This window comes from Barbus barbus, assembly GCF_936440315.1.
Source record: "Barbus barbus genome assembly, chromosome: 50".
NCBI lineage: Eukaryota > Metazoa > Chordata > Actinopteri > Cypriniformes > Cyprinidae > Barbus > Barbus barbus.
In genome coordinates this window covers 11,036,856-11,062,999 of record NC_136728.1, presented here as the reverse complement: position 1 = coordinate 11,062,999, position 26,144 = coordinate 11,036,856, and the positions used below count along the sequence as shown (strand labels likewise).

Genomic DNA, 26,144 nt, shown 5'->3' with positions numbered 1-26,144 from the left:
TTTCGTCTCAGTGGTCCGTAGGACTTTATTAACATTGTTAATTCATAACCACTGATAGTATTTAAATTATAGTGTTAAAATTTAAATATGATATTATTTAAATTATGTAGCCGCTTATTTTATGTATATGTATTTCTAGTATGATGAATTATTACACATTTGGAGGCACGAGCCACTGTTTTGCCAAGAGAGACAGCTGTAATACCTGTGCAACATTCATAAATGCATAAATAAATCTACATATTCCCTTTGGAAGTTGTTTTCAAATGATGCCTGTGTTCCTCATTGGACCACAGCGCCATCTGCTGAACGTGAGGTGCTAGGTCAAACATCTCACCTGAAACAACTTTCAACATTTTTGATGCTGTTGCATTTTGTCTACACTTTTTTTGGTAATTAGATTTTCCAGAGTCTTTTTGTAATAACTTCATTTGTAAAAGTTAGTTCAGAGCTTATTCTCTTGCCTCCAGCTCCTTCCATTCCAAAACCCAATCATACGGAGAGACTAATTTTTCTCTTACTCCCCCCCTTTTTTAAAATATGATTTTGGTGCTGAAGAAAGAAAAATGAGGATTTTCTTTGTTCTGTCTTCCACGTGACAAATGGTAGCTGATTTGATGTGCCCTTTGAGTCTGTAGATTGTGAGAGAGAACAGGATGTCAAAGCCCCAGGCCCTGTGAGATAAGGAGGGGGTAACGAGGGGGTGGAGCTAAAAAAGCCGCAGTTGCTCCAGGCGGCAGAGGACTTATTGGAGTGGGAGGACAAGATGTAAAGATCAACACCAGTTTTGACTGCTGCAAGAGGGGGGGTTGCTGCTTTTGTTTCCAAAACTGGGGTGAAGTAGCAGAAATAACACTATATCGGCTCTCTGTCTCTCTCTCTCTCTCTCTGTCTGTGTGTGTGTGTGCAGATTTGAAATAATTATTTTAATAATCTTAACTGTACATATATCTTAATGTGTCCGATAGAACAAAATATATAATCCATGACACAACAATCAGCCTAGAAACAAGACGAACACTGCTACAATTTTACAGTAATATTAATACTTATATCTAAAGTCAGTTTCACTACAGTTGATAAGTGCAAGATGATGCCAGTTGCGTTTGTATGAACGGCTAATGAATCAAAAATCTTGCAGACTCACAGGAAATAGCTTACTTCCGCAATGAAAAATAAATTGGATAACAATCAAAAATATGTTATTAACCTTCAAACAAAGGGTGAAAGATGGGAGGATGTGATGAGTTTACTGTACACCTCTAGTTACTGAGGCCTAGAAATGACTGGAATTTTGATACGTCATTATAACAATAAAGGTAATCGCACAGAGATGTCATCTAACTAACATTAAAATATTGTGCTTACATTTATTAATAATATACAGAAAACGTCATAAAATGAGAAATGTGAAAGTAAGGCAAAGGTGTAGCAGGTCATACTCTAATACAGGGGTGCCCAACCCTCTTCCTGGCGATCAACTGTCCTGCAAAGTTTAGCTCCAACTCTAATCAAACACACCCGAAGCAACTAATTAAGGTCTTCAGGATCGCATGAAAATTAAAGGCAGGTGTGTTTGATTAGAGTTGGAGCTAAACTTTGCAGGACAGTCGATCGCCAGGAACACGGTTGGGCACCCCTGCTCTAATACATGAGACACTGGAGACAAATAGTTTTTTATACATTCACAAAAAATCAGATTTTACCATTACCAGATGTACCACACTAAATCCAGCAACGATCTGTCTCGTTGTTGAAAAGGTTTCGCAATGTTATATCGAGCAGTGATACTCATAGTTGGACACTTTCCTTCAACACTAATATAAATAACATTATGATCACTTTTAGACACTCTTAGTACAGTCAATTCATTCTAGGCAGTCTGAGAAAACAAATCACACACAACAAAGGGACAGTTCACCCAAAAATGAAAATTCGGACATTTACTCACCTTCACAGAAGAAGATATTCTGAAAAATGTATTTTGTTTTTGTCCACCATTGTTTTGGACCCTATTGACTTTCATTGTTTTTACAAAAACAGTTGAAACATTCTTCAAAATAATTTGTTATTTGTTCACACAGGTTTGAAATGACATGAAGAGTGAGTAAATTGTCTAATTTTTATTTTTTTGGCAGATTATCTCATTAAGAGGTTTCTTACTGAATAGAACTGAATATGTTTTGTAAATAACAAGATAAATGCAAGGACCAGCCTGCAGAGATATTACCAGTGTGAGTAATATTTCACATTGAAATGTGCTATCAAATAAACAAAGACATCAGAGTAATAAAATAACCTCACTAGGACAAAATGTGAACATCGGGCCAACAGAAAGCTCATTAGACTACTGTAAAAACCTCAGTATAAATCTTTAAACGGTTTAGAATAGTTGAACATCAGATAGTCCATGTAGTAAAAGTCATACGCCCTTTGTCTCTCAGTCACATTTAGTTGTGCAAAATATCTTCTTGTGATATCCAAAGATGTCCTTTCTGCATTAGGGTTCCTGTCTTTAAAACTAGGGAATGTTAAATTGCTAGGAGCTCTGATACTTCTCAAAAGGAAATTGGCTTCTTCCTCTAGAGTCTCAAATTTCCCAATGAAATCATAGTCCAGCAAGCAGGGACTGCAAAGATGTCCTACGGGCTCCCAGTGGATGTCCATGCCAACCGGCCGATGCACATCTAACAGATACTGGATGAACTCCTTGAAGGTCACGCCCGCTCCCGTGCGCAAGGCGTACTGCGTTGCATTACTGCGGTATTTCGATATGATGGGCTTCCCAAACACTGGGTGGTAGTATGAGTTTGGACTTTCAAACTTGTCCCGAAAAGCAGACACTAGCCTTTCGAAAGGTTCCCTCAGGAAGAGGACTTTGGTGTAGGTCTTCAGACGACGAATGATGCCCTTTTGATCAAACGAGTCTAGACGCTTGAGATGATTCCCATAATGCACCTCGTCATGTTGGATCTCTCCAGTGGAAGAAGCAAGACCTTGAAGCACCATGAGCACCCTCTTCCAGTTGGAGCAGCCCGCCTTGGGCACCTCACAGTAGAGGAGTTTGTGCTTGTCCTCCACAAAGATACGGGACACGTGCATTCGGGTTATAGTCTGTTTGGTTGTTCCGCTTGTGTATTTGGTACAGACCTCCCTCATCAGTCTCTGACGGGACAGCTGCACCTGAGTCATTCGTTCTGGGTTCTCCTTGATCTGGCCAGAAGGGTCAGCATTAAGCTGCTGGACAAGCGGGCCGCTCTTAAGGAGGAGTTTACGGTGGCTCTTTGTGACATGGGCAGTAGTGATGTCTTTGGGGTTGATTAGAGGGGAACGCTGGACCCATGGGAAGACTGGAAGCTGCACCGGTTGTGCAGGTCTAGGAAAGTTGTCTTCTGTTGGATCAGACTGTCTGTCATTGTCAGGACAATAAGGACACTGCTCCTGTAATTTAGAGAATAAGAGTACTGGCAGCAACAACAATAGTGTCTCTTCAAACTCAGGCACACCCTTGTGAAAAAGAAGTGTGCCCAATTGTATTAAATGTGCACTAGTAAAAAAATGCTGGGTAATTTTTTTTAACACAAATGCTTGGCTCAGCTTGTTGGGTCATTTTATTGGGTAATTTTAATATTTTTACCCTGGTGCTGGGTAGTTTTTCTGCACTCTAAAAATGAAATGCTGGGTTATTTTTATTAACCCAAATGCTTGGCTCAGCTTGTTGGGTCATTTTATTGGGTTATTTTAATATTTTTTTACCCAGGTGCTGGGTAGTTTTTCTGTTACTAAGCTGCTGCGTAATTTTTAATGCTGGGTTATTTTTTCTACTCAACACTGTGTTGAGCCTGTCTTCAACGAAACAACCCAGCTGCTGAGCTGAGTAACAGTCAGTTCGCGGGCTTTTTGAGTCCACTAGAGAGCGGTTCTCAGCGCTGCCGCCACCGATTTGGTGCACTTCTTCAGCGAAATAAAGGTTTGTATACATTTTATTTAATTTATAACGTCTTTACTGTGCTGTAAATTATATTATTTTACACAACAGAAGGACGAAATGTCAGATAGCTGGCGGCAGCAGTCATTTCGGATGATAGAAACACCTTTTGCCTTGCATAACATTAACTGATTTTATTCAATATACTGTAATACAGAATTTAATTTAATTTGATGTTTAAATATATTCTCTAATCTCAGTACTGTTTGTTAATGGGCAGGTTATGGAGTCTTTCAGCTATATAAACGAGTTAAATGTATGTAATATCATAAATGCTAGGTTAAACACAACCCAGTGCTGGGTAAAATATGGACAAACCCAGCGATTGGGTTGTTTTGTATCATGTATCCTCATTGTATCAACAGTTGGGTTAAATGTTCAACCCAATCGCTGGGTTCGTCCATATTTTATCCAGCACTGGGTTGTATTTAACCCTGCATTTTTTTTTGGAGTGCAAATAAATTCAATTTGTTTTATATTTTTTTCCAAGGCTGTTCTTGCATAATAATAAATGTTTATCTTTTGATTGTTGCTGTTGCCTGTAATACAGCGGTTCTCAATTCCAGTCCTCGCGCCCCCCCCAATGGCCCGCTCTGCATATTTTGTATGTCGCTCTTTGTTAACACACTTGATTCAGATAATCTGCTCGTTAGAAGTGAGCTTTGTCTTCAAACACGGACGAGTGTGACATCATATACCTCTGTAAATATATACAATTTAAATTCATGTCTCGCACACTTCAATGCACTTTGAATGGAACATATACATTCGCTTCAAACTGGAATCATGACAGAATATTCTGTGATGTCCACTTCACAGGGCACTTACGTTCAATTAGAACAAACGTCTGAAGCGATAAGATGATCATACAAAATGGGGGGGGGGGGGTCACGAGGACTGGAATTGAGAGCCGCTTCTCTAGTAATTCTGTGTGAGATTTTTAATTTCCAGCCCATTTTAAGCCAGCAATATAATAATTTTTAAACAATTGTTGACTTAAATAAAACAACCCACCAAGTTGAGTAAGAACATTTAACCCAACCAGCTGGGTCAAAATAACCCAGCATGTTCTGTCCAATATTTACCCAGCACTGGTTGTCAAATAACACAAGTTTGGTTGTTTTTAATCCAGCATTTTTTTTTAGAGTGTAGTTTACTTTAAATCCTAAAAGTGTATTTAAAAAAATGATATTAATAATATTAATGAAATAAAAGGACACTTAAATTTACTTGTTTCTTAACACACTTAAGTGCACTTTTAAATAGAACGCTTTGTAATGACGAATGAAAAGTTTTACTTTAAAGAACAATTTAAATCAAGTTTTCCATGCTTTAAAAAAAATGCTCTAAAGAACTCTAAATTTGATCTTATTGCATATAATAATTAATTGCAATTAACAATTAAGCATTCAAAAACATTTTCAAAAATACATAATTTACTCGTGTAATAAGTACTCTTAAAAATATGTTAAAGTTTACTTCTTGTTCACAGGGGTATTTATGTAACGGGCTGATTTTTATTCAAAGTAACTTGGATTTATTCAATCATTCATTCACTCTTTTCAAACAGATTTTTGTTTTGCCCTTGTCCCAGACCCAGATATTCAATCTTAAACTATAAAAAGCCATCATAAAAATATTAATATTATTTTGATACTGATAATCTAAACAATGTGAGAAACAATGATAAAGCATTTAATATTTATTGTGTAAAAATTACAACTGTCCCGGGGTTGTTTGCAAAAAGTGTAGAAAATAAAAATAATTTGTGTGTTCATGATACATAAATACTAGCTGATGAAATTAGTACGACATTACCTATTTACAGTTTCAATTACAATTACGCATTTTATTCAAAAATTAAGAATATAATTTCCACACAAAGTTTTGTCAAATAAAAAAAAACAATTTGATATGTGGTGGGAATTTATATGACTTTGATTCAGTATTCTCTGCTGGATATTGTTAGCAGACAAATTAAATAATTAAGTGAGGTTTTGTATTGATTTTGGACTGTATTTTAAGAGAGTTTAGATTCTAAAAGTCCACAGGGCTAAAAATGTTTAAAAATATGTCAACACATGAAAGAACTATTTCATGGGTTCTATAAGGTTGTTGTTTTTTTTTATAAAGTCTTGTCTCTCCAGTGGCAGCCACCAAGTGGTGCCAGTGCACAGTAATTCCAGCAGCCGTAGCACACCCCATGAAGCACTTGTGTAAAACCTTGTGATCATTCAGACGGATAGCCTTACCTTTCTTATGGCCTGTACTTGGTGGAATATGACCTTTGCACCTGAGGGAAAAGAAAGAGAGGGAACATTTGGATGACATTTCAGTCTTTTACATTTTTTACAACCAGTGTACCATGAAAGTGAACGTCTGGGTTCAGGAAATTTCACTGAGCTGCTTACATTCAAAACGCAACCAACGAGAAGTTATACTGAAAGCCTCAGTCTGCCCCAATGTGCTGAAATAAAGAAGCATATGGCTTAGTGAAGTAGTGTCCTTGCTCATGTTTTCCACCTCTTATATAGACGGAGTGAAGAGAAAGGGCGAGTGGACGGAGGGAGGTTGACTCCTGTGGTGGACTGCTAATGTTTATGTGCCACTGCTTGCAGCAGCTCCAGATGGTCTCCCAGCAGCCTGACAAACATCATCTTGACATCAAAGGTTATTGTGTATGAACAGAAGTGTGTCCAAAGATATTCAGAAACATATTCGTTAGTATTCACCATGGGAAAAATCTAAAGTCCGAAGTCTATTCTTCTTAATAGGGAACTAAACAGAATGATGGCCTGAGTCATACTGAATCAGAGATTCTGCAGCTCTGGCAGAGACATCTCAGTTCTTTAACACTGACCTATGGAAGGGCAGAGACTAGCATCGATTAGATGCCAAAGCCATCACACTTTTGGTTGATGGATTCATTGCAGGCACTGCTCTGACACGGGTTTGAGAGCTAGAGCAGGTTATTTACAGGCCAGGAGAAGAGGTTGGGGAGATGCCTGTTTTTTTTTTCCCTGGGAGGCTTTTTCTACTGTAATCTGTTTGTACATTAAATCAAAACTGAAGAGAACCCATTTTTTTCTAAGCAGGAAGAATATTTCAATAATCTGAAGAACCTTTTCCCACTATAAAGAAACTTGCAATGGAAATATTGTGGATGTGGAAGGTTCTTCACGGAACCATAAATGCCCATAATGAACCTTTATTTGTAAGAGTATAAGAGTCACTTCTGTAAAGCATTTCCTATTGTGAATGATTCATTGGTGCATGTTGTCACAAAGAACAAAAAAAGTCATTTAGCAGGTTTACACAGTTTAAAAAAATCATTCTGCGAGAACCCCACTTTATTCATTCTCTGAAACTTTTTAGTTCACAGTATTTCAGGGATCCAGACTGCAACTAAATCTGTCACAAATTGGTCACATAACCAAAAAATTAACATTTTCCAATTTCAATAATGTTAACTCCATGCAGTCTTTTTTGTGTGCGTTCATGTGCAGTTTGTTCACGTCAGTGTTTCCTACACACAATATCTGATTTGCTGCTGATTTGCAACCCATAATTGTTAGTAACATTAGTCTGTTAATTAACTTTGATTGATTTTTAATTACAATTTCAATATCAATTCCTCATGGCTAAAATGACCTGACCTGTCCTGACCTGCATTTCTCCTGTTTGATATTCTGTTGCACTTGGAAATCCATGATATTACAGAAGTAAAATGGGTTGCAAAGTTTTTGACTGATTCATTAAAAGTCATCATATATTTCCCAACATTTTAATGTATAACGAATGCTAATAAAATCTGTTTAGTGTATGGAATTATAATAGACAAAAACTTGTCTTCACAAAGTTCTGGAAAACAATACAGTTCATTGTACTAGTGCATAAACTTACATCTAATCTGTGGAAGTTCCCTGTAATGAGGACGCTGTATACTGTAGGTTGTAGTTTCCCATAGATAACAGAGTATGAATTTCAAAGAGAATTTGCAAAATATTCATGGTGTTTCTTCTCTTTTATTCATAAATTCATAGAATCCTGTTGGTGAGCCTGTTTTATCCAGCACAATTTGTGTCATAATGCATTATACTTAATCTGGCGGCAATTCTATGTGCTGTGGTACGTTAGTGTACAAGCATAAGGATCACCACATACCATTGCCCATTTAATCTAGCAAACTGTGCATAATGTGTGTCATGTAACCAAGAACCTATTCATGCCTATAATTGAGAGATGCATATAAGAATAGTTTGTATGCTGTTTTTGCATGTCAACGTGCATTTTCCCCACTGCAGATAAAAATAAAATATTATTCAAGTCTAAAAAATATGGTGAATCGCCCATGTATAAACCCATGTCAATTATTTGGCTAAAAATCCGTCATGAATTATTAAATGAACCATTTTTTCCCAAAATGATGTGGGTCGGGGTAAGTTGTGCCAGTATTGTGGTTTATGAAAATGTAAATAATGTGCAACAAAAAGTGATCAAAACAGGTTTGTGCATTCATTCATTAAATTTGTTATTTTTAATTGAAATTGAATTAAGACTTCCCAATGATTAATTCTTTGAAAATTCATATTTCTAAAGCCCTGTTTAATAGATGTTTGGAATTTCTGTTGATTGCAGAATTGGCTACAATTCAGAGGTCTCAAAGTTCTATTGTAAAGTTATAAAATGAATATCAAGCAGCACGGAGTGAAAAATAAGATGAAAAGATAGTGTGCACTCGCACAGATGCACAGACTTGCACGTTGACCCAACTGCAAGCAATTCTCTCACGCTCTATGGGTCTGCAAGATCTCTCACTTGAGTGGGAGGAGGTGAGACAGGGAGGAAAGGCGAAGGCAGGAGAGATTGTGTGAAAGATAACAGACGATCCCTGTAAACAGCTAATGTCTTTGCCGCTGTGCGTCTCCCTCCTGCTGCCACCGGCAGATCACTCAGGTCTATTAGATCAGAGTCTCGTCAGAGACGGCCGACCTAAACGACATGAGGCGATGCAGGAGAGCGATGCTGCTGCACGGTGGGAGCTGGCAGTAATGGAGCACTGCAGAGTGCAGACATCCTTGCTCCCGATGACTTCACAGCTTATGAATAACTCAAATCCTAGGAAGAGAGCAGGAACACGGAACGAGGGACTCTCACTGGTCCTACCACCATTTGATCTTCTAGAACTCTCTAGTACACGTGTCCTTACCAAAGTTATATTTTTATAAAAGAAACTGAAGAAAGAGCATTGAGGGCCAATGTAACATGCTACTTGTAATTTAAACAAATTACTTTTTAGAGACTGTGATTTTAACGGTAAGAGACTGTAAAAGAGCTACAGTAAAAATCTATTAATTGGTTAACGTAAGTTCCTATATATGGTACTATATACCGTGAAAAACTGTATTGGACATTACATGTAATTGTATGGCAATATACAGTTTTTGAAAGTGAAAAATAATGTATAATTTACAGTGAAAAACCGTGAATTGACACTCCCAGAATTCTCTGCATTACATTTCACGTTTTTTCGTTGAAATAATTTGAGATTTTCTTATCAGTTGTGTTCATTAGGGTTGTATGTTACATCTAATGTTGCTAAAATAACGTTTATTGCATTATTTCAGTTTCATGTGTGTTAACATGATGGTGTTTACTGTTTACATGAATGACACATCTTTCTCAGCTTGTAGAAAAGCTGCTTGTGATGAGCTTTGGTTCATCATGTGACTTTATCATCACCACATTCTTTTGGTGGTTATCCGAGTATTACAAGCTGATTTCAGTACTTCAATAAGTTGGTATATTAACATTATATCAGTTAATTAAATACTGTTTTTAAATGTAAATTTAGGTTAAATCTGTAAAAATGTTGTTACCATATTTTTATGGTAGAATTCTGGCAACCACAACTGCCAGTTATTTACTGTAAAGTTTACAATTTTTTTTTATATAGTGTGTAGACTGGTGTTCTTTCTAGAAAAATCTAGAAATGTCATTTTGCACTCTCATCAATTAAAATGTTTTTGGTGACTTAAATTAGATGAATTTTTAGTTTTAGTTAGTTTTACATTTTAGTTTAGTTTTTCTAAGTAAACAATAAAATAAATAATTATGACAATTTCAAGGAAGATGTTTTTAGAACAAAACAAATCATAAAAATAGTAATCTGACAAAATAATAATGTAGTCTTACAAAAGAGCTAGTATGTTAACTATATTAGAAACATTTTTCACAAATGTTCAATGCAAACCCAATGTTTAGTATTAGCTGTATAATACTATAGCACGTGTTAAGTTTTTAATATATATATATATATATATATATATATATATATATATATATATATATATATATATATATATATAAGTTGTTTTTTAATTATAGTTTGTTTCAGTGATTTTGTTAGGTGCTTTAGTAATTTTTATTATAGTTTTTTATTTCTGTTTATTTTTAGTAATGTTAGTTACTAAGCTAACATTAAAACTTCTAATTTTCGTAAATTTTTAATCTTTATATATAGATTACTGTCTATCTTATTTCAACTTAATTTTGAATTAATTAAAACACTTTTTAATAGTTAATTAACAATAAGAACTCAATGTTTCGTAAAATGTAAAATAATGAGAAGTGCAATAATATAATATGGCTTTTAAAGGCAACTTATCCCAACACTAAAAGAAATTAACCATTGTATGAAACAAAATACCCTCTTGTTGGGTTATTTTATGCCACATGCAATTGATATGCATTAAGATACTCCTTCACTGATGCTTGAGTGCAGCTATATAGATATAAAGTTATACAACAGACATCTGAAGAGGCAGAGAACAACAAAAGCAAGCAGAGCTCCTGTCATATCTAATGCAGTAGCTCTCTGTTTACCACAGTGCAGCTTTCCACAAAAATCAAATCAATGTGTCATAAACATGGCGACAGTCGCTGGCAGAATGAGATGTTATTTATTTGACAGAGACAGAGAAGTGCGGGTTATGCTCAAATAGCAGGTTTGGGTCAAGGTTTGGCTGGTTAGCATGGTCCAGTTAGTCCTTGCAAGTAAACAGTTCACAAAATAAAACTGCAAACAATGTGTCACCACTACTGATACTTTATCATTATATACCTTAAGTCCTAAACACACAGCACGATTTTCAGCTGTCCCAGACGAAAGATTGGCATCATCGTGGTTCCTAATTGGTGGTCCTATGTCCTACAGTGAGAGAGGTTCAAAGACGGCTGTCGTCACGGTCTTGCGACCAAAGATAGCCTACGATACAGCATGATCATCGCACAGTGTGCTTGGTTCTACTATCCACGTTTACTGAACAACAAATAAAAATGTGACATGAAATTGACGCGACATGGCGCTAAAACTTAAAACTGCTTACCTCAAGCTCTTATGCTTCCTCTTTCAGCGCTTCCAGTTTTTTCAGCACACATAAAAAATATAACTGCTAAAGTGTGATTTATCATTCTCCTTTTGTTTAGCACTAAGTGAATGATAAATTCTCAAAATTTACTGATGACGTTTTATTCTTTAATAGTAATTTGCGTCATATTGTATGAGTCATCGTACAGTCTACACACACGTCGTGGCCCAGTTTATTAGATCCATGTCGCACAGTGTGACATGCAGTGATCTTATAGGACTGCTAAAATCATGCAGTGTGTTCTGGGCTTTACTTTCTAGACACTAATACACTGGACTGTTATTTAGCAGTTGGAGGGCAGCGAGGTATTCATGTTTCCAACCACTGAGGCCAATAATGAGGCTAAATTTAGCGGTACAGTACGCAGTTGTCACACTGTACAGTATGTGTGAGCTGTGGTGACCTAATATATGTAGCTTCCTAATATTAGTCCGCTTCATAAGACTTAATGCACTGTGAAAATCTCCCATCATTTTCACACAACTGATTCGTATGCCTGTCTAACCTTGTTAGACTCCAGCAACAACTAAATCAGGAAGACTTTAGTGTATTACCATAAATGATGGTAAGTAAGCCAATTGGTGCTTTAGAGATGATTTAAATTCACCTTGAAATACAAGCTCAAGTCGTGGCCATATGGGATGCTCAGTTTCCACTGTAAATATAAAGATGAAGCAAGAAAACAGCTTATATCCGGTATCAAGGCAAGATGTGTTTATAAGAATGAAAAATGCAGCAGGTATGTGTCCGTATGCATGTTAAGATGTATTTGCCAGACAGAGAGTGGGCGTATAAGTGTGTATCTGTGTCTTTCAAATAGCTTTAAAACTCAGAAATGAGTTGAAGCATTTCACATTGCTTTGGAAGTTTCCTGGCTGCAGGAATATGAATCAAAAAAGTAATAAATAAAAAGGTATCACCTTTAATGTTGCAAGTTCAAAACTTATAAACATTATAATATTTATGCTCTTAAAAAAATAAATAAATACTTTGACATTCTGATTTACATTTATTAATGAAAACATTTTGTGAGGCAGTCAAAGCAGAAATGTGAATCTTTTATTTCTGTGAAGCACATATTGAATAGTTTGGGTTCAGTAAGTTTTTTAAAATGCTTTTTGAAATTCTTTTATGTTTTATAAAGACTATGTTCACCAAGGCTGTATTTATTTGATTACAAATGCAGATAAACAAATAGTAATACGTTAAAATGTTATTACAATTTAAAATAGTTTTTTAAATGTATTCATGGAAATTCTTCAGTCATTAGTGTCACAAGATCCTTCAGAAATCATTTTAATATGATGATTTGCTGCTCAAGAAACCTTTCTTATTATTATCAATGTTAAAAATGTTGTTCTTAACATTTTTGTGGAAAATTTCTTTTTTTCCATGATTCTTTGATGAATAGAACGTTAAATGTAGCAATGTAGAAGTCTTGACTGTCACTTTTGATCAATTTAAAGCATCCTTGCTGAATAAAAGTATTGATACCTTTATTTCTTTATTCCAAATAAAGAAAATGCTTAAAGGGATAATTCACCCAAAAATGAAACTTTATGTTGACTTTATTCAGCAATTTCTTCGTTTCCCTGTCAGTCTTCAACGGACATTCACATATGCGTCGTGGTACTCACAAACGCAAGAGTTTTCTTTGTTTTTTGAGTTTTCTTTGCGTATCGTAGCTTCATAAAATTATGGTTGAACCACTGATGTCACATGGACTATTTTATCTATGTTTTTACTACTTTTCTGGGCCTTGAATGTGTCAGTTGCGTTTCTGTCTATGGAGGGTCAGAAAGCTCTTGGATTTCATCAAAAATATCTTAATTTATGTTCAGAAGACGAACAAAGGTCTTATGGGTTTGGAACGACATGAGGGTGAGTAATTAATGACAGAACTTTCATTTTTGACTGAACTATCCCTTTAATACTTCCACGAGTTTCTTTGTTAATATGAAGTGTCATGGATGTCTGTCTGAAAAATCTTCAGGCGAGTGTCTAGAATGGACTCTTCAAGTTGATCGTTTATGGAACTCTAAAGTGCATAAAAGATCACAACAATGTCTCTCTCTCTTTCTCTCACTATCTGAACAGACCGTGACATTCAATCGGAGCATCCACACATCAATATTTATACCTGGCAGTCACAGGAAGAGTAAACACCTCTCGCTGCCACCATCAAGAAGGGGGCGAATGAATGAACTGCGTGAGAGGGAGGGAAAATGAGCAAATCGCAGTGAGATGGAGGGATTTAGTGAGTGATGGGGTGATAGATTTTGTGATTGATTGGACAGAGGAACGGTTAGATGGCTATAAGGATGGATGACCTGATGGATATGGTTGTTAAGAATGTAGTTTGCAATTTGTGTCTGGCCATTTCCTGCTCAAATCCGGCCCATTTCCAGTCAAGTGTCCTTCTGCTGTCTGATGAACACGCTGCCGACTCTATATCCAATTATCGTCCCACGGTGACACACACACACTCTCGCACATTTATTTACAAATAGCCTCCTTTTTCAATATATGCACTCTTTTCATCGAAGCTGTTGTCCTTGACTAACCCGGACATTTTGGAAATGTGTAAAGAGACTCATTTATTGTAAGCTGTTTACTTGTTTACTCCTGTTGTGTACCAGCGGGCCCCCTGGTGGCACAGCCGTCTGTTGTTAGCTGCTGTGTGTGTGTGTGTGTGATATCTGGCTCTCTCTGCATGAGCCTGCACTCTCTCCAGAACTTCATTAGCTTGATTAACATTCATGTCCCACCTTCTTTCACCTCGTGCTGTCAGCTACCGACTTCTTAACTAACTTATACACCCCCTAGACCTGAGAGCTGGGAGTTTGTCTTGACATTGGTACGGTCTTTCAAGCTAATGTGTACTTTAATACATATTTACTGGACATTTAAAATATTAAGGGGTGAGTATAAAATTTCCTGGTTTGATTTTGAATCTCAAACTCTCACTTTGATACATATGCAATATTGTTCAAAAGTCAGTAAGATTTTTTTTTTAAAGAATTTAATACATACTTCAATATATTCAGCAAGGATGCATTAAACTGATCAAAAGTGACAGTAAAGATATCTGTAATGTCATAAAATATTTCTATTTCAAATAAAAGCTGTTCTTTTGAACTTTCTATTCATCAAAGAATACTGAAAAAAAATAAATAAATCACATTATCTACACAGAGTGCAACATTTTCAACATTGATAAAATACAAGGAAATGCTTCTTGGGCATCAAATCAGCATCTTAGAATGATTTCTGAAGGATCATGTGAAGACTGGAGCAATGGCTGATGAAAATTCAACTTGTTAATGTATATTTTAATATATATTTAAAAACAAAACATTTTAAATTGTAATAATAATTCACTTACTTCAATTACTTCTTTTTAAAAACATAAAAGTAATTATTCCAAACTTTTTACAGGTAGTGCATAATTTAAAAAGTATTTAAATAACTTATTTTAAGTAATGATAACTAGATGGTAAAGGATCCATCATACTGATTCAAATTTTAAAATAATTAATTAAAAAGACTCATAAGAGTCATTTGTTCGTGAATTGACCTATACGGTTTTTGATTGACTAAACAGAACTAGTTCAAAAGAGTTTGTTTGTTCACACACTATATTACTGCATACTGTGAAGACAGCTCAGTAATATGAGTTTCCTTGCCATTATTTGACAAATTTTCAATCTGTTCCTCACACTAAGGTATCATTTGGTTTCACTTGGAAGTTAGAATACAAAGTCAAATTTTATGATAATTCTATGGTGTTTTATGTCATTTTTACAAGATTGACAGCATCTCTCACCATTGTGTGGAAAAAACACATCTTGGACATTCTGCTAAACTGCTTTTCGTGCTTCACAAAAAAAATCATAGTTTGGTGTAGAATTTACATTTTCAGAGTGAACTAATTTTTAGGAAGCCACAGGGATGCCAGTAAAAAAACCTGTGGTTTTCGAATCCTTAACAGGCAGGAAAAGCTGAAAGTTTATTGTATCCTTCGTGACATTGAATCTGTCTCAACTTGCAGTTCTCACCAACACTGTTTTATCACCTTCAGCCCTCCCCATGACCTTTCGTGACCATTTTGTCTTGTTTCTTCCCACAGGTTGACTACAGTGAGAAGCTCACTCGCTGCAATATTTTATTTACCAGGCTGTGCATTATTTACACTCAAATTTGTTTACGAACAACAGCTGTAGGGTTATAGGCCATATCCTTACTCTTATTACTTTTTCCATAAAATACCCCATTTTTATTTACACTAACGAGGCCACTAGATATAAAACTGCTTTCCCCTCATTTTCTATTGTATACATTCTCCTGGTGACTGCCATAAATTTGTTGTCTGCATCCAGAACACATACAGCATGTATAATTCACAGTGGAGTCACATGAAGGAGGAGCCAGTCGGCACACTGAAACACAACATGAAATCTGCTGGAGTCGAGACCTCCAAGACCAGCATACAGACCATGACCCCGACCAAGATCTGTGTACAAAATAAATCCACCTCTCCAACAGAAAATGTGTTGTGATGTATGATAAAAAAATGTGCCAAATAACACAAAAATTAAACATGGAGCCAGTAAAAAAAACAAACAAATGATCTTTTAAACATTTAGGCAAATGGTCGATGTTTTCATTTGGACACAAGAGTCCTTTAAAATCCAATACACATCAACCTCCACATATAACCCCTAGCTTTTGATTTCATGAGTCTTGAGAGCTACAATTGTTCCCAGAGGGTGACATCTCAGCACCACCTTTTGTTTGCATGGATCAATTTTAATAAGTAATGAAAATGGATTATTCCATGATTGAAATCCACATCTCGCCACAAATTATATGAGACTGAAGACTACTCTTTGCCAGGGTGAGAGAGCTGAACATTTCTATGGCTGAGAAAGGGGCTGGTTTCCACTGACCTTGAGGCGTTTCATAAGGAAACACTGAAATCTGGGCTGCAGCACTGCAAAGCCATATTAAAGCCAAAATCCTTTGCCTTCTCAATAAATGCCATAGCAGTAAAATGAAATCTTAAGCAACTTTCTTCTCTCTCTTGTAATGATATTGCACAGGATATTGCTGCATGCAGAGACACAAGCATTATTGTGTAGCAAGGTCTGCCGAGGATGTTTGCTGTGAATCACAGCGAGCTGAATATCAAGGGTCCAAAGTTCTTGTTTTCCCAAAACAAGACCAAAATAATGTAGACCTGAAAAATCTCCTGTCAAGCACACTTATCTGAAAAACAAACAATAGCATCTGTTACTGTCCTTTGAACCACCTTAATGTTGCAAAAAAAAGCATCAATGAGCAAAGAAATATATTTTTTTTGTATTTAACATGTTAATTTAGTTAATAAAAATAAACATTAAAATTATACACAGCAATATGTATTGCTGTGGACTGCAGGACCACAAACAATACTGATCATTTGTATCTTTTTTTCAATGCTTTACTCATCTATTACATAATGTTTTTTAATCAGCAAATATTAGCATGTGATTAATTTGATTAATCAGCATATCATTTTTAATCAGCTGACAGACCTAATATAATAGTTTTACATTTGCAAGTTTTTCAATAGAAGACTGATTCAGCATCTAAAACCGGTTCAGTGCAAGGTCAATCCAACTTGGGTCCTTTTTCATTTATGGTTTTTACAGTTAATTAAGACCTTGCAAGATTGATCCAAAAGGGGTAGATTATGGCACAAAAAAAATGAATAGAAATGCAATAGAGTGAAATCTTTATGCAGTAAATGAAGCCTTTAGTTCGGCTGTAACAAACCTATTCAGCGGGGCGCAATTCAATCTGTGCATTAAAGCAGAACTTTGCTGACAACACTGCTGCCAACTGCTGACCGGTCATATATAATTTGGTTTTAGGCATCACTTTATGTATCTTTATCATTTCGAATGATATGTACTAACTGGAAATATGGAAAATGTCTGCCTAAACATCTTTTCTAAACATGAAAAATGTGCAGCTGCAGGATTTACAACTGTTCTTAAAGATCTCCCCTTTATTCAGGTAAAAAAAAAAAATTGTGATCTTAGCCATAATAATTGGAAATAATCTGCATCTTCAGATAAATATTAAATATTTGAAACAGAAAGAGAGACGCTGGTTGTCAAACATCATCAGCATTGTAGAAAAGTGAGAGAGATGAAGTCGTAACCCAACACTAATGATCTGCCTACTGTCCTCACAGAGACACTCTTCATAAATCAGACATCAGTCCTATGACACGGTCTTATAAAACACCCCCGCTGAACATGTGCATGTGTGTGTATTCGGCCTTCGGCTTGGAGTTTATGATATTAGTAAAATGATTTATGTGTTAAACAAGAGTATTTTAAGGATGAGCAGCCCATTTTAAATGATTAAATTAACCTCATTTTTAGAGTTTAGGGGAATTCAGTAATCTCAATGTCAGGGTGTTCAAGTTGTAAATATAGCATATTTAACTGTCAGAACAGATTTAAATCACAGACTATTTTTAGCACAAGTCTATAGGCTACTGTACATAATTTTACTTCACACATATACATAGTTTAATACACGATGTTGTGCAATATAGGCTATGACAGTTAAATATGTTATAGAAAATATCTGAACAACAAAGATCATCACCCAAAAGGTATCAAAATGATAGTGTTTTCATCCATCTGATTTTTTGTTCTTTTGCCTATTTTCAGACTGAATGTTGGCAGATCCTCACACAAAACCTATAAATACATAGAAGTGATGCATCATGACACATCCTTCATTAATTTATTAAAGAAAGTTATATAACACCCAGTGCCCCATTCACACCTTTTGCACAATTGAAAAGCAATGAAAAACATTCTGTGGCCATTTTATGACTAGATTTTATCAATATATTAACAAATTCAACATAAAACAAACAAACAAAAAGATATCTGACCTCATATGATGTTAAAAAAAAAAAAAAAAAAGTGCACAAATTCAGATGGGGGCAAATACTTTTTCACAGAATAGAAGGTACACTATTGTGTACTAATTTATATTCACATTTATTCAAGTTTTCAAAAGTTACCCAAGTTTAAAACTATTGTATTATTTACACATTTAAGAAACTTTTTTTTTTAAATCTCATCCATTATCTGCCAAGTTATGACAATTATTATTTTCTGCATCATTAGAAGTGTTCGTAAGACACTTTTAAAGGAACAGTTCACCCAAAAACTGAAAATTTGCTTAATCAGTGCTTACCCTCAGGCTAGCCAAGATGTAAATGCTTGTTTTTAGCTTCAAACGGTTGCTTCCAGCTAAAATACAAGTCATATATCAACAATATTGCTTTCTCTAGTGAAAAAGTAATCTTGTCTGAATCAGGAGAGAATTATACACATATCAAGCACTGTTTACAAAGTGAAAACAGTCCAAAATAGTTCTAAACAAATATGTTGATGGACTTTTTCAGTGGAGTTATCGGTGTTATTGTCCAGAAGTGACAGTTTAAAGTTGAAAATGTCTTAATGATGGATTTCTTTCTAACAACATGAAGAGTATCACTTTGCAAGATGTTAACCGATTGACTAGAGTCGTGTGGATTACTTGTGGATTATTGTGAGGTTTTTAATCAGCTGTTTGGACTCTCATTCTGACGGCACCCATTCAAACTGTTCAGGCTACAGTTGACTACTGCCCATTATTTGAAGTTGTCATGTGGTATCGTAAGACAGGATGAAGTCCTCTGAACCTGACTTTTGTTGAACTGATGCACTGGTCACTCTGATTGGAAATGAAATGAGGATGCCACCGATTTCAGAAATGGCTTGACCTCTGCCTGTCGCCTCTGATACCTGAGGCCTTGAGCAGATCTCAGCTGAAATTCAGAGCACATGCTGCCCACACAAGGATTAGAAATCCTGAGGGAATGAACGACAATGAATTCCCAGTAAGGGGATGGAGAGAAAAGAGAATGGAGGAAGGCTGAACACATCCTGCTGGACTCAAGGGGACCGAAAGGATGAATCATGCATAAAATAGGCTCAGCACAAGCAGAGAACTATTTGATTGTTACATCACATTATTACACATTCAATATTATGAAATCCTGAGTCTGAGACATCATGCAGTTATCTTTGAAAGAACAAAAATAAAAACTAAATTTAAAAATAAAATTTAGACAGACAGAAAGTTTTTAAAATCATGCTTCATTGTTCTTTAATGATTTTGGCAGTTACATCAGAAGCATGATTATTTTTCACCTCTCTCGTTGTCTGAATAAAGCAGTGATATTCATCTGTCCCAGCAATCTCCAGCTCCATTGTGGGGCAGCTGTTTTCCTAGCCACAGCTGAAACGGGGTCTACACTTGGATGGGTGAAAATAATTAAGTGCTTGTCACGAGAAAGTGGGTTGTGGCACACCACTCTAACACCGGGCCTACAGTAAATTAAATCTGGAAATGTCAAGTATCCAATTTCTTACTGTTGCCATTATGGTCACCCACCCATATCCATTTATCAATTTTACCCGGCGACGCCTCATTGCTGTACATCACACCACCGTCTGCTAGGAATCTGTAAACAGCTTCAGTGCACAAACTTCTCGTAGGGAGATGGACTGTGCAGCTCTGAACACAGGGGGATGGACTCAGACATGCGGAGACACAAACACAAATGCACTTGCGCATGGACAAGCACAAATATATGCACTAATGCACATGGACAGACAGATATAAAATGAACACACATACGTACACTGTAGGAAACTGAACACCTGCAACACAGCAGCCTCTGTTTAATATATATTTCCACGTGACAAACAGACGCATTATCGCATTAGTAGTCAAACTACTAATTATTAAAATTCTATTTGCAGTGCAAAAGTACAACATAAGTGGTTATTTTCTTAAAAAAAAAAAAATTGTAATGCAGTTAAGGAGACAAAGAGAGTTGACTGCTTTATGAATCTTTTTACTGTAATGCATATCTATAATATGGCATGATTAGAGATTAAAAGGTTGAGATATATTACATTTATGAGTCTTTGTGCTGTCGCTAAAATGAAATTCTATCTGAGCTAACAATGAAATTCAGACCAGGCCATTGCTTTATAGCTCCAATGAATCTGGCATAAATAAATAAAAATCATGACCTTTCAGAGCTATTTTAAGAGTTTACAGTGGAAAAGACAGACACTTGGAGGCATCTTCTAAAATATTTTAGGAAGATATAACAGAGTCCTTTGCTTTCTTTTTAATATAATTTCCTTTCATTTAGTGAGACAAGACAAGTGATGCGCAGGGATGCTGCTTTCATCTAATTAGAGTAACGACCATTAGTTAGTGAGAAATGACACCAAATTGTTAAGACTATTTGAAAGTTTACTGTCTTATTTGAAAGATTACGGTCCTTAGGGAGTCAGAAGCCTCAATAATGATGTGGGGGGGAAATATGCAGTGGTCACGCGTTTACATCAAATGAGAGCATCCATACCTTTTTTCTTCTTCAATTTAATTAGTGAAATCATTGACTGCAACACTCTTCTGCTGGATCCATTTATCCACAGTAATTTAAAATATGACATTTAGCTGACATTTATTTCTGGCTGCTGAGTCTTAAGCGAGTCTGCATGCAACAAATTAATTAACGGTAGGGGACAATATGACAGGATTTCACACATTTAGAATACATGTTGAATTTTCAAAGAGTTGTCAGTGACATTAAACCAAAGATCATACACTGACAGCGCTCCCAGGGGAACTTTACCAATTTTGCACATTATTGCACATGCTGTGCATTGTTTTAGCACAGATTCACTAAAGTACCATTACCCTCCTTTTCAGTGAAAACATACCCATAAATAATAATAATAATAATAATAATAGTAACAACAACAATAGTAATACTTGTTATTAATAATATCAATATTAATCTTGACATTAATATTAATATTAACCCTCTGGTATTGTTCATTTAGGAGTCACACTCGTGTTGTTCATGGTCAAAACTGACCGGAAATCTTAATCCTGTAATAATCTCTCATTTCAATAATGTTTTTTCTTTATTATTTGTTATTTAGAGGGCATTCATGTTACTAAACAATATTCATATCTAAATTAAGTGCCATTTATTTCTATATAAAATATTTTTTAAATATTTAAAAAAAAAAAAACATTATATAGGCTATTATTTTTCAATTAATGTAGTATTTAAGTTTTTTGTTCACATAGCAAGTGCTGCAAAAGTCCAAAAAAACCAAGCCATTATTCTGATAAAGTTAATATTTCTAAAAATGTAAAACATTTTTTTTGGTCTAAAAAGACAATAGAGTTAATAATTGGGTGTATTTACTCTGAGAAACGCAACAATTACTTAATTTAAAAACGGTTAAGAATGTTCAAACTGGTTTGTGGTATCAGTCAATAAGGTACAGGTTTTTGTACTGAAATGCTTCATGCTAATTTTGACACAACTGTTGCAAAAAAAAAAAGTATATTACAACCTGTTCATAAAATGTCTATAAAGTATAGAAAACTTGAAACATTTGTTCAACAAAATTAATACATGTTTGATCCTTTGCTAGTACCAAGTTCTGCTGCCTTCAAAGATCAAAGAGCCAATTTAGAGTTCACATAGAGGCCATCTCTGGGAGAAAAATGCCCATGCACCTGAACTCTGACTGAACTAAGTGTTGAGCAATGCTTCCTGTTCTGATGATGCAGAATCCCCAAGACAGATCAGATAAAAGGCTTACAGCTGAGCGCCTTCCTCCTGTCCATTATGATCTCCCTGACCCTGTTAACCCACTGAACCATACTCGTTTCTTTTTTTTGAAGGATTTTTGTAGGTGTGAGAAAAAGACTGTAATTATTCACACAAATATAAGTCTGTTTCTTACACAAATCTACTGTATGATTTCGTATGGACTACTTTTAAGATACTTTTATGGTGCATTTGCCTGTTTGAAGCTTGAAAGCTTTGTTTGTTGTTATTGGTAAATTGGCAAAGTCCTCCTTGTGTGTTCTATTGAAGAAGAAAGTCATACAGGTTTGGAACGACACAAGTGTGAATAAATGATGATAGAATTTGCATTTTTTGGATGAGTGATTCCTTTAAAATATGTAGCTCATTCACCCTGAATAATGTCTTTGTGTTAATTTTGGCATCATTTGAAATAACCTGTTGTTTTGATGCTGCATTTCAGATGAACACATAATCAGCTTATGCTAGACAACACTATCACTTCACACATGGCCTGGAGGTTTGATTTAATCAAAGCCTTGCAGAGATTGTTATTTTGTCCGGTAAAGCTTATGGGAAAGTTATTGCAGGAGGAAATACTGTCAACACAGGTGTGTTATTCATTATCTGACACCGATATTTTACATGCAATGCAGCTAGTCTCTATTATAGAAGCCTGAAGCTTCTACCATGAATAAATGCTTCATCCACATGCCTGAGATGCACTTGTACAGCATCAGCATATTTCAGGCCTTGGAGGATAGGCGCGAGTTAATTTAGGCAAAATCATAATGAAGAAGCACTAAGCTCAAAATTACACTGCCAGAGACTGTCATTTCTATCAAAACAAATGTCTTAAAAGTGATAAATGCACACAAGCATTCATGTTCTTATTTGGTGAGTCTCATAGAAACAGTCATTTTAATATTGCAATAGTAGTTCATTTTATAAAAAAAACTAAACTTCTGCAGTTACTTTGTTACACCAATAGTTGGTGACAAGTCTTTATTGGTGAGTAAATGAATCCTTCACTCAACCGATTCATTTAAAAATGCTTATTCAATCAGAAAAGAAACAAGTGATTGTCCTTACAAGCGAGTAAAGGAATCATTCACACAATCAGTTTGTTCAGAAACACTTATTCCTTCAGGAACGATACAAGTGACTGTCTTTGTGAGCGAGTCATTAAATAGTTTATCAAACCAATTAATTTAAAATGCTGATTCATTTAGGAAGGAAACGTAAGTACTGTGTGTCGAATAACAGACAAATTAACCAACAATATGGTGTCTAAAATGCAAGTTACTCAATAATAGTCTCTTATGCTCACCAAAGCTGCATTTAATTGAATAAAAATGCAGTAGAAACAATAATATTTGTGAAATATTGTTACAATTTTAAATATTTTTTCATTTATTTCTATTATTACTCCAGTACATGATCTGCAGAAATCATTCTAATATGCTGATTTGCTGCTCAAAAAAAAAAAGAAAATAATTAAATTATCATTGAAAACAGTAGTGCTGCTTAAAATTTGTGAAGACTGATTTTCTTTCCAAGAATTAACAGTATTTAAAAAAATTAAAAAAATAAAATAAATTATACTGTCACTTTTGATCAATATTATACACACATATACATATATATATATATATATATATATATATATAAATACACGCATTATATACACACAAGCTTATGCATAGTGTAATGCAATAATTTATGGCTAAAAATATAACAAAACATAACTAAAATCTGGGTACTTTAAATGGAGATAAAGTAAGTCATAAGCTGGATAATGATGCATGTATGCTGTGTATTCCCTCATTTCTCATCTTAATTAAGGAAACACCTGCTGTATGGACAGCAGCCAGTGGCCTAATTGTGTCAAGACTCTCTGCTTTCACAGGACTCTACATCATGTGCAAGGAGGAGCAGCTACAGTGTGTTTGAACAGGGTTCAAATACTAGTGGCCGAGAAAGTTTTGCCCCCTCTCAAAGGAAAGCAATAGCCTTGTGTTCAGATACCACAAGTCATGCCCGGCCGATAAAAAGTGCGAGAGTCTCTGTCATCTTTCATCTATAAATACCCCAGCCACAAACGGCTGCACAGCACCATCACTGGGCCACGGGAGGGGGTCGAATATCAGGATTTCTATAAATAAAGAGATTGAAATTGCATTTTTTTTTGCTGCATGAAGTAGAGTATTGAAGCCATTTGATTTAACACTGCAATTTATGCATGAAGCAAGGTGAAGAATGAGGCTGGGTAAAAGCGCGTGGCCTTAATCAAAGCTGTCTGGTAATTCATATCCATTAATTCAGTGCTATATGAACATAATATCACTCCCATCATACATTGTTATGTGTCATGTAGTTAAAATGGACAAGAGGCACAGTATGTGCACTTTTAAAAATTACCAACCTGCAAGAACCATAATTGCACAGTGAATGCGATACTAATTGACCTTGGTGTCATATGCCTAAACGAACTTAACGAGCAGTATGACAGAATGTTAAATAGCTGCGTATATTCGACACAGAAAAACATCTTTTAAATGTGATGACCTCCATGCCCACTGCTTTGAGTGGGTTTGACAGAACGCCTCACAAAACCATTAACAGTCTTTCTTTGCTTCCTTTTCCATGGTTTGTGTTTTTCCTCATTTCTTCATCAATGATTCGTTTCTTGAGGTTAAAAGGACATGTGAGAGGCAGTGGCTGTATGTAGGAGAGTTTCATTGAGCTGGTTTTATGCCGATTCGAGATTGCAGATATTTTGTTGATAAATAAATAAATACAAGCCAAGTACAAACTTGAGATCTCCTTGAAAAAAGTGCTTCACCTCTGGAGACAATGCAAGCATTGTTTACAGTTTGTGAAGTGAAAAAAAAAAAAAAACACATTTGGAGACAAATGCAGCTAGTTTGGCCTTGGACTATTTGGCCCTTAAAGACCCACAGATCCCCATGGTGAATGAGCTTATAAAAAAAAAAAAAAAAAAAATGCATCAACCAGAGTCCAAAACTAAAAATTTTCCACATCTGACAAATACAAGGGAACTGAGAATTTAAGTTGTTTGTGTATCATTTAATATTATATCAAAACGTTTTTTTTAAATATTAAAAAAAAAAATAATAATTATATATATATACATACATATATTGTGAAGTTATCTTTCACAATCACCACTCTCTTACACTGAATTAACTCATTAATTATTTTAAAAATATACACACATAATTGGATTTGGAATCTCATAATCAGGTTTATCTAGATATAATTACGTAATGTTATCAGAATTGTGAGGATGTGAGCCATGGGTAGATCTGAGAGACAGTAGCTTCAAAGCACCGGAGCAGCCTTAATGCAAGTATGTATTCATATTCTCAGGCCGCAGACTCCTCTGAAACCTGAATGTGGAGTGGTCCACTCTGCGTGAACTAATTAAACTAAGACGTTCTGGTGAGACCTTCCCATGCAGAGACATGTTTGTGTGTTGATCCGGGATGCTGGAGATTTTCACACACCTCTCACCTCTCTGAATTTTGAACCTTGGGGAAAGAATGTAATCTATAGCCTCACACATCTGAAGTAGAAAGGAGGAAAATGCTATCAAGTCACATATGTCTCACAGTCATCTTGGTTGAAAGGAAGAGTTCAGCCAAAAATGAAAATTCTGTCATCATTTACTAACCCTCATGTTGTTTCAAACATGTATAGCTGTAAACAAAAGTTTGTTTCCTCAGATATTGCCAAGTTGCATCGGAATGCGTGCATTTATGAAAGGAATTACGTGATTTTCCACTCAACATTTCCAAACACTTCTTATAATCCTGACATCTTGAACTGAGGCATATTAATTAAAGAACCATGAAAGAAACTAAGTGAAACTCATTTAGTTGGTTTTGCAAGAATCAAAAACTTCACATCATGTCATAATGTTTTTCTAAACTCATAAGTTAAAGGACTTGAAGAC

General features: G+C 35.4%; 1 protein-coding gene across 1 annotated transcript in view; it reads right to left on the bottom strand.

The window, feature by feature from the left end:
• Window positions 1-1,360: 1,360 nt before the first annotated feature.
• The window catches only part of LOC306868382 (carbohydrate sulfotransferase 8), a 43,790-nt gene continuing 19,006 nt past the window's right edge, over window positions 1,361-26,144 (bottom strand). Inside the window, exons 3-4 of the mRNA XM_079414490.1 lie at window positions 6,241-6,281; window positions 1,361-3,441 (exon numbers count right to left, since the gene is read on the bottom strand). Coding sequence (XP_079270616.1) covers window positions 2,362-3,441; window positions 6,241-6,281 — 1,121 coding nt within the window. The 3' untranslated portion in view covers window positions 1,361-2,361. The remainder of the gene's footprint in view (window positions 3,442-6,240; window positions 6,282-26,144) is intronic.